At 51.5% G+C, this 9,621-nt stretch overlaps 2 protein-coding genes across 2 annotated transcripts in view; one reads left to right on the top strand and one right to left on the bottom strand.

The window, feature by feature from the left end:
- The first annotated feature begins 4,339 nt into the window (after nucleotides 1–4,339).
- Nucleotides 4,340–5,575, top strand: SLC35G2 (solute carrier family 35, member G2). Its single transcript, XM_010187047.1, has one exon. The coding sequence runs from the start codon at nucleotides 4,340–4,342 to the stop codon at nucleotides 5,573–5,575; it is 1,236 nt and encodes a 411-aa protein (XP_010185349.1).
- A 2,111-nt stretch (nucleotides 5,576–7,686) lies between these two features.
- Nucleotides 7,687–9,621, bottom strand: part of SCLY (selenocysteine lyase) — a gene marked incomplete at its 5' end in the record, with an annotated part of 2,742 nt that continues 807 nt past the window's right edge. The window contains 7 exons of the mRNA XM_010187048.1: nucleotides 7,687–7,846; nucleotides 7,967–8,042; nucleotides 8,212–8,314; nucleotides 8,461–8,544; nucleotides 8,840–8,876; nucleotides 9,056–9,162; nucleotides 9,490–9,621. The exon at nucleotides 9,490–9,621 is cut by the window's right edge and continues 60 nt beyond it. Of these exons, the coding sequence (XP_010185350.1) occupies nucleotides 7,687–7,846; nucleotides 7,967–8,042; nucleotides 8,212–8,314; nucleotides 8,461–8,544; nucleotides 8,840–8,876; nucleotides 9,056–9,162; nucleotides 9,490–9,621 (699 nt within the window). The remainder of the gene's footprint in view (nucleotides 7,847–7,966; nucleotides 8,043–8,211; nucleotides 8,315–8,460; nucleotides 8,545–8,839; nucleotides 8,877–9,055; nucleotides 9,163–9,489) is intronic.

Below are 9,621 nucleotides of genomic sequence, written 5' to 3'. Positions count from 1 at the left end.
TCGACCGCCTCCCTGCTCCGGGCACCGCACGGGGCTGCGGCTCCTTCTCGGGGTTTTGGATCCTCGGTGAGCCCGGGCTGTCGGTGAAGTGCCCCGCTGCGGGTTGTCCTCGCTTCGGTGGAGCAAACGCGGTAGTTTGTCTGTTTTCGTAGGAGCCCGTATTTAAGTGTTGATGTGCCCTGCCTCCTTTCCCCTGTGCCCGGAACTGCAGTCTACGGGGGTTGGTTCAGATGAGGGGCTTTGGAATGGGAAGTTTGCAGGGAAGGTGGCTCTTCTTCCAAAATGATGCAGGTATTGCTGCTGCAGGGGTGGCAGTTGCAGCAGGCATGGATGCAGACATTAGGGGAAAGTATATTTTCATGGAACCGGACATATTTGGAGCCTTTGTACAATGAGTTAACGAGAGCACGGGCAATTAAAGGTGTTGCCTGTAACCCCATTGAAACGATGTGTGGCAGCTTTAGGTAACCGAACACAAATACAGGTCGGTTTTGGGATAGCAAAATATTTTCAGGAATGTGCTGACAGTTCGTGGGGTTTAAGCGTAGGGTTTATGTTTGAATTCTGTGAGGGGTGTACTGGCTCTTCCCTTAGGCACTGCTGTCAGACGTGACTCGATTAACTGGAAGATGTGGGATACCGGTTTGTTGGTCTGTGTATAATCCTTCTTGTTGTGCTTCAGTGCTGAAAACTCCTTTAATATAGCTGCTTTTTCATTTTCTGAAATACGTTTTATTATTCATTAAATTTTAATAGAACTTGGGTTTCTTCACATATATTTTTAATAAAACTGATTTATGTAGTCAGACCATCTGGCTTAGAAAGATAAAGGTACTCTGATTTTCCAGCATGCGCTATCAAGTAGTTTAAAAGCACAGCAGAAGTGCAGGCAGTTCCAGTGATTCTGACATTTAATTGCCTGCTGTGCACCTTGCGTTGCCTTTTCTTCCTCCGGGTTCGTGTTGCGTTGCACCAGCGAGACGTGATGTGCGTAGATCCCTTGGCGTGTGCTGCTGCCTCAACTACTGGGCACCACAGCATCTCCAGCAAGGTTACGGTGGTTTAATGGAGAGGGTGCTGAAACAAGAACTGGGGAGGTTTTCTCGCACCAGCGATCAAAAGAAAAGCCTGCATTGTGAGATGTCGGTGCACAGCAGTGCTTAGTGAAGGCAGCGCGGGTTCTACAGTTGCATGCGTTTGTAGGGATGGAGCGGGACTCTCATACGTAAATATTCAGGGAAAGTTGTTGGTCTGTAGTGATCCTATAGCGACTGCTTACAGCCCACTGGTAATCTCAGCCTGACCTGGTCAGGACTCGAGGAATCGTCTCAGAACAGCCAGAGCAGCACCCTGCGAGGTCTGCCTTTTGGAGCACAGGGATAGCCGGCTTCGCTTTCAGCCATTGCCGTGGCTGCAGATCTGCCACAGTAACATTTCATTCAGCTGACTGCTTTTCAGCAACGTAGCAGAAGATGTGAGTATTTTTCAGGGAGTTTATTGAAAATCGGTGGTTAGAGTCACCAGTCAGACCTCAAAGCCTTAATTCCTCCCAGCACAGCAAGAAGAGCTCAGCCTCCCACCCCCCAGAAGTGAAGTGGCACGTAATCACCTATTTATACCGTGCTGATCAGCATATGTGTAGAGGTCTGGTGCGAGGGAGTGGGGTTTTTTCCTTTAAAAGAATTAATGGCGTATGTTCTATTAATGACTTGTGACATTTATTGAATCATTGTGATTATTTGTTCCACCATGGGAAAACGGAGTTCGTGCTTTGGCAGATGTGATTTCCATGAGCTGGTAATTTAAATGGGAGTCCCAGGTTGGTGTTTGGATGGGGAATGTTTGCTTTGTTGTATAACATGGGAATTTTGCGTAGCGCTTCATTTTCAGCCTTGTATTAAACTTGATTCAGAATTAAATGATGTTTTTCATAGAATACACAAATATTCCATCTTACGATTGCAGATATGAAGAAAAAGAAAAGCTCTCTGTGATTTCCACAGAAGGCACTAGCAGAAAGAGAAGCAGCAAGTTTTCTGCATAGGCTGTGCTGATTTCCATTTGTTTTCAATTTGTGGCCGGGACAACCATAACAGATTTGGGACGTGCTCTAATCTCAGTCTCCATAGACATTCTCACTGGTTAAGAAAAGCGAGGTCACCAGAGAGTACAAATAAATGTACTGTGTGGGAGCTGGCACAGCATTTGTCGTATGCTCAGTATTTAGGAGAAAAAAGTACATTTTAATTCGAGCACTCCTGTTATTTCTTTGTTACATCTCACCTCCTGCCTTTCTCATGCGTTTGCTCGTCCAGTTTCCAGCTGTTCCAGCTGTTCGCACTGTCCCTCGTGCTGAGGAGCACAGAAGGGACGGGGTGTCCGTGCAGAACAGCCATTTTGAGCTGCGTGCCCATTGTTGTCCTCCCACATCTCTGAATGCATTACACAGGTCCAGCTCCAAATTCAGAATCGTCTCTTTGTCTCTTTTCTATACCCTTTTCTACCTTTTTTTGGAAGAAAATGTGATCTAAATTCAGGAAGGAAGGAAGACACCGTTATATACCAATGGTGAGAAATCACTATTAATTTTGGCTTTGTTTTCATGAGCCAACAATTGCAGCGAGTGCGCAGCTGTTTCTTAATGAAATGATTCGGTTTACGCAGGCTACATCCACCGTCACTCTAATAATAATGCCTGCTGTGCACCACTTGTCTCTCCTCCCACTTATTTTGTTCCTGAGCCATATATTGTGTCTTAAATCAAGAAGATCCTATTTTTATGTTAAGAAATGGGGACAGCGAGGCAGAACTGTGAATTTTAAACACAATTCAAATCCTAGGTAGGAAAAGCTGTGCTTGTGGAAAGCACTGCCTTCCTGGGCCCGTGCATTTGCACGTTAAAGGAATCCAATGAATAACTTATCTGAGGAAAAAGTGCCAGTAGCAGTGAGACAGGGGTGGATTTCTGGTGGGCTGTGTTTAAATGTCTGGTGGGTTTGACCTGCCCCTAGCATGGCTGATACCCAGCTCTGACCCTCTTGATGTACCCTCCGTGGCATTTCAGCCGTCTCTTCTCGAGTTTCTTGCAGTATTTGAAGTGCACATAATGGGCACTCCAGAGTGGAGTGGATCAGATGGATGGGTCCTACTGGGCAGCCTCTGCTGCACAGCGCTGGTGAGACAGGACAGCAGGCTTGGGATGGTGAATTTTCTCGTTATTAGGCTGTAGGAGCGTTACCCTCACAGAACCACCATCTGTTCCATCAGTAGTTCTGAGAGCTGGCTGAGGAGTGGTTTTGGCAAGATGACACCGACTGCTTTCTCTCCATCTAAAGGTTTTTGGGCTTGGTGGTGGTGTGCTTCTCGTGGTTGCCAGCTCCCAAGGAGCATGGACGGCCTCACCGATGTGCTAGTGCTCAAACTGTCAACTTTGAAAACCAGGCAGAATGCTTCGTGCCTCCCTCGGGTATTACTGCCTGTGCTGAGACGGTTGTAACCTTTCTGTTTGCTGTCTGAGAGCATCTGCTGTTTCTGTTTAGACACCTGGACAAAGATGTAATGGCCAAGAGGTGTTTTGCTCTTCTGGCTTAGGATTGAACCTCTGTTACAGGTAAGGTCTGCACGTGTTTATTTACGGGGTGAACAGAAGGCGGGGAAGGTCGCGTTTCTCCTGCTGCAGCTTCATTTGGAAGGGCTCTGCGCAGATGGCAGAGGGTGCATCTCAGTGACATCCCTGTGGCTGTATCGCAGGACCAGGATGTGAAAAGAAGAAGGAATTTTTAATGCTGTCAGAGCATTGTTCAGAAATGTGTTGCTTGTTCACATGCTAACTATGCTGACTTGCTCAGGGATGCTCCCGATTTCCCTGTGTTGCTCGCTCGCAGTTTAGAAACAAGGCGATCGTCTCTGCCAGCCAAATTTCTTCCCTAGTCTTGTAATATTAGCAAGCAATTAACAATAAGTATAATTCATAATCGCAGGGTATTTACTGTTCAAAAAGCTTAGCAAGAGAACTGGCTCATTGGATTAATAACGTACTAGAATGCAGTGTATGTGCTGTACACCACGAGACTGGGTGTTGTTTGCAGAAACAAGTGACTGAAATGAAGTTCCATGGTCAGCTTTTAAGGAGATCCAAATGACCTGACCATCAAAGGGATTGAGCAGAAAATTAAAAGCAAAATCAAGAGCAGTCTACTAGTACTTGGGCTTGGTTGATAAAAATAGCTTGTAAACACTAATGGCATTTACATACTAATTAATCTCTCGCTATTCATTAAATGAATAAATAAAGTGCTTCTCCACTTTTTCCTGAAGTCCAGGACACCTCTCTGAGGACATGGATACATCTTCCCAAAAACACCGCGTCAAAAAACGAGTCAAAATTCGTCCCAGCACAGTAACAGTGAAATACACTTCCCACTATCCCCAGCCAGGGGAAGAGGGATATGAGGATGTTAATGAAGACACTGGAGTATTTATGGAGGATAATCCTAAGAGAAGACTGCTGAGTGACTGGAAGAAGAAAGAAAGGACCTTTTTTGGTACAATAGACACCAAACTTCAGCCAGCACAACTGCCAAAACCCGAGGAGGTGGGGCAATCCCAGCATTTTTCTGAAGGAAATGTACTGCAGTCACGCAGAACGTGGGTGGTCCTTTTTGGATCTGCTGTAGCTCACGGATGCGTGGCGCTCATTACAAGATTGATCTCCGATCGTTCCAAAGTGCCGTCCCTGGAGTTGATCTTCATCCGCTCGGTCCTACAGGTGCTGTCGGTCGCTGTTGTGTGTTATTACCACGAGCCTCCCTTTGGCCCCAGAGGCTACAGGCTCCGGCTCTTCTTCTATGGGGTCTGCAATGTTATCTCCATTACCTGTGCCTACACCTCCTTCTCTATAGTTCCTCCCAGCAACGGGACCCTTATGTGGAGGGCTACCACCACAGTGTTCAGTGCCGTTTTGGCTTTTTTACTCATGGACGAAGGAATGGCTTGCGTAGACGTAATTACTGTGGTTGGCAGCGTGTGTGGCGTTTGTCTGGTCATGATCCCCAACATCCTTAACGAGGAGAACTCTTTGCTGGGCACCTGGAAGGAAGCTTTTGGCTATACCATGACCGTTATGGCAGGTTTGACCACTGCTCTTTCCATGATAGTCTACAGGTCAATCAAAGATAACGTCAGCATGTGGACAGCACTGTTCACCTTCAGCTGGACAGGGACGGTGTGGGGAGCATCCACCATGTTCTTACTTCAAGAGCCGATCGTCCCGCTGGATGGAGAGACCTGGAGCTACCTCCTCGCCATCTGCCTGTGCTCCACTGCAGCCTTCCTAGGGGTCTACTACGCCCTCAGCAAGTTCCACCCCGCTTTGGTCAGCACGGTGCAGCACCTGGAGGTGGTCATCGCCATGATCCTGCAGCTCCTGGTGTTGCGGATCTTCCCAGGTGCTTACGATCTTGTCGGGGGAGCGGTTATTTTGGTTACTGTTTTTTTCCTGGCGTGTTACAAACTGTCCTGGAAGAATTTAGGAAGACAAGATTATCAGGAGATCGTGGATTCTTCCATCAAATGAACTGTGGTTTTGCTGTCTGACTGTGTGACCACGTGAAGGTACCGTATTTCAGTTCTGTGGTGTTCTGGTGTAGTGGCCGGGTCCTGTCTCTGCTGTGTACGTTCACAGCTGGTGTAGCAATGTTGGTACCTCCAGACTTCCGTGACGGGTGAATTCGTGTTAGTGTGTGCAACCACTGACATCGTCGTAAGAGAAAAGGCTGCTCCTGGGGTGTGTGAGCAGAGGCACGGACTGGCCCACAGAAGTGCAGGCCAAATCATGGCCATGTTTGTTCTTCCTCACCTTCCCTGGACAAGGCAATACAGAGACAGAGCGGGTCACTAGTGACTGTCCTTCCTGTGCACTGTGGTAGTAGACAAATGGACAGTAAAACCATCAGAATGGCCAACCAAAGTGTTTGTATCATCTGTAACACTTCTTGTGCTTTGGCTGTAATATTCTAAGTGAAGTAATGCAAATGTTTCTGTGGTTAAAACTTGCATTTCCTGTATGTATAAAGAGTAAGTCAGTAAAGCTTTTTGTGCTCTGTGGTTAATTTTCTGTCTGAAATGATGCAGAAAGCCCCAAAAACTGGATCTCTAGTTGTGCCACAGCTGTGAAAGAAAGGCACCGAGAACTGTGAGGCCCATGACAGATGAAAGATCTGCAGTCTTCTTTCTGTGGGACCTCTTTTTGTAAAAGAAGTTTCAACTGCAGTGCAGGGGAGAAGCAAAAACATGAAAAAGATTGCATTTGAGATAACGGGTGAGCAGCAGCAGTGGTACTGAACAGCCTGACAGGCATCAGTGACGTCAGTCAGGGTGCTTGGGTCCTAACGCTGCCATTAGAAATTAGGTTTACAGAAAGCCCCGGGGTTTCATGGTTCAGAATAGTACTCCTGGCCATGCTAATGTACGGCTGGTAAAGGGAAAGACCAACCCACGTGTCGTGGGCTCCATGCCAACCGGGAGCAGCGGGCACCTCCCTGCTCCAGCAGACCGTGCCTCTATTCTGGGACACAAGGGTTTTCTGAGGGAAACGACATTGCTCAGATGACGCCAATCACTCCAGCTTTCCACATAGAAAACACTATGGAGACTACATTTTACTTGGTAAAAAGCCACAGCATCAGCAATTGCTTTTATTCTTATGAATACCCAGGGAGACCAGGTTCCCCGGCGTCACTCAGCCCCACCAGTAACGCTCCCAATCCGTGTGACACTCGTGTCTTCCTGCATCAGTAACAAGAGTGACCACCTCAGCCACGCAGGGAAGATGTTTCCTTGGGTGCTGGCACACACGGCTGCTCCAAAAGCTCTGTTCCCTTCAGGAGCACGTGGAGCCGGCAGCAGGAGCTCTGCCCACTGTAGGAAGGAGGAAGGGGAGCAGGTAACACAAAACAGTGTTGTGAAAGCCGTGCCCAACACCTTCCCAAAAAACCCCTTTGACAACTTGAGGCCCTGGCAGGGGCAGGGCAGTTGCCAGCCCAGCGTCTTGCTGTGCTTCTGTCAACTCCTTTCCCTCTGGGGCAGATGGTCCTTCCTCCTCTGAGCAACGGGACAGCAGGAAAGCTTCCTTTGTGGAAAGCGACCAGGGAAAAGGCTCCATCTCCTGTGGCTTCCACGCCTGTCAGGCTCTGGAGGGAGTCAAGCTTTGCAATTCCATCATGCTCGTGTGCACGCAGCCAGCTGGGTTGGTGCTGGCGAGCCAGGAGCACCCGTCAGTGAGGGTCTCCAAATGCCTGTGCTGTGCACTGAACACCACAAAGTCCTGAGCAAGCTCTTGACGAGCTGCCCCAGCCCCAAGGCAGCGAAGCCCCCTCCTCAGCACAGATCCCTGCTTCGCTGCTCAAGCCACACGTGCTGCAGAGCCGTGCCAGCCCTGCTGGGATCCCTGTGAGCACCAGCTAATGCACAGCTGAACAGACCTAAAAGCACATTGCTGCCAAAACGGGTGATTCCCAATTCCTCCTCCTGCCACCACCGGCTGCCACTTCCCCAGACCGGGTCAGTTTGATTTAGGGATCAGGCACAAAACTAATCCTGCCCAAACTGACGCAGGCAGCCAGCACCCAGGGGCCAAGCAGGGCACAATCCCATCCCAAGAACCTGGATGACAGCGAATCCTGGGGGCTACGAGGCTTGGTCCCGGTCCAGCTGTGCCACAGCCTGCACGAGGTCCTGCACGGCCAGGTCTATGTCTGCCCGGGTGGTGTCTCGCCCCACACTCAGCCGCAAAGCGTTCTGTGCCACGTCGTAGGGGATCCCGCAGCTGAGCAGAATCGAGGAGGGCCTGAAACACAGGGGTGAGGGGTTTAACTCAACAGCCACCCACTTCCCTGTCCTGTTTCTCTCCTTCCCACCCGTTCTCCTCTGCAAAGCCACCCTGGGCCTGGCAGAACGGGCTGCTTACCGATCGCCCTTCTCAGAGTGGCAGGCAGCCCCAACGCTGGCGAGAAGCGTCTTGCAGCGAGACAGCACCCTTCGCCCTGCAGCACACGCAAGCGCTGGTCTCCCAGCACCCAGGCTCTCTCCTGCCTCATCTCCCTGCGCAAGCCATGGCCAAGCACCTGCTGGCCTCCAGCTGCAGGGTGCTGTGCAGGGCAGGTGATCGGCTCCCTGGGCACCATCACCGGGCAGTGGTGGGGTAAGAGCTACCTTGAAGGCCTGGGCCTAGGATGGAGAAGTTCGAGGTGTTGCAGAGTCGCTTGGAGCCTATGAAGTGGCTGTTGAGGTGGATCCTCTGCTTCCCAAAGGACTCCTGGAGAAACCAAGAGGGTTATGAACACTGGGGGACCATGAGCGGCTCTGTCCTGGTGAGGACACCCCCACCATGGCTCCAGGCCCCGCACTCCACAGGCTGAGGCCCCAGGAGGAGAGAGACAAACAGGACCCAGGTCTGCTCACCTCCAGCCTGGCCTCCAGGTAATCCCGAACATCCCGCATGTGAGCCTCGTAGGCCTCCCAATTCTTGCTCACTAACTCTGCAGCCTGAGGAGAGGAAATCCAGACAGGCTCCAGCAGCGACCCCCCCAACGCCGCCTCCTGTGCACAGCCCCCTGGCAATTGAGTCCAGCCTGGGAACAGCCTCTGCAGCATGAGCTGCGCGACCGCCCGCTGCCAGGGCTGCAAAGCCTGCAGCAAGTGCTCCAAAGCACCTGCTCTGACTGGCACCAGGAGCCCCATCTCCGCTCCCTGCTCTACCAGGGAGCACAGGTGCCACCTCTGTGCTGGCTCTGCCAGGCAGCACCCCAGGGAACAGCTCACCCATCACCACCAGACTCACCTGGCCGAGGCCGGCGATCATTGGGGTGTTTTCAGTGCTGGAAGGGAAGAGAAAACCGGGAATTAGCATTTCTCTGGACCAGAATCTCAACTGGGGATCCCAACCCCCTTGCTGGGCTGTCCACCCCAGGGCTGGCAGGTGACAGAACAGCCAGCTCAGCTCAGGCTGAGCACCCACGCGTGGTTTGGCCACCAGCCCAAGGTCCAGCTGCCTTACCCTGGCCGTAAATTCCTCTCCTGTCCCCCTCCAAAGAGCATGGGGTGCAGTGGGGTGGTGGTGCCAGGGCCACGCACGTACAGCGCGCCAATCCGCGGGCCATAGAACTGCAGGGAGAAACAGCCACAGTGACCATGGGGACACTGCCAGGTGTCCCTTCCCTGTACTCCTGCCCAAATTTGAGAGCCCTCCAGTGCTGACCCCTGCCCATCTCACAGGCTCAGGCTGCTGCAGAGCTGTCCCCAGCCTTCGGCCTCCTCCCGCTCCCCGCTCCAGACAGGTCCCCCTGACTCGCAGGAGCGTTGTCACCCAGCAGAAAACTTTGGCTGCTGCTAAGGCGTCAAGCTGTGGGGGGCACCCAAAGCCCCCCTGGCACCCCAGCAGAGTCATCCTGGAGAGCAAACAGTGGCTGGGCCAGGTGAACCGGGCCATACCTTGTGTCCCACGATGGTGAGGTAGTCCACCCCCAGTTCCTGCACGTCCACGCGCCCCTTGCCAATCATCTGCGCTGCATCCGTGTGCACCAGGATCCTGGGGAGCCCCTCCGCCACTCTCCGCTGATTGAG

The sequence above is a fragment of the Mesitornis unicolor genome, unplaced genomic scaffold (assembly GCF_000695765.1).
Source record: "Mesitornis unicolor isolate BGI_N332 unplaced genomic scaffold, ASM69576v1 scaffold35616, whole genome shotgun sequence".
Lineage (NCBI taxonomy): Eukaryota > Metazoa > Chordata > Aves > Mesitornithiformes > Mesitornithidae > Mesitornis > Mesitornis unicolor.
The sequence above is the reverse complement of the archived record's forward strand: the minus strand, read 5'-3'. Positions and strand labels throughout refer to the sequence as shown.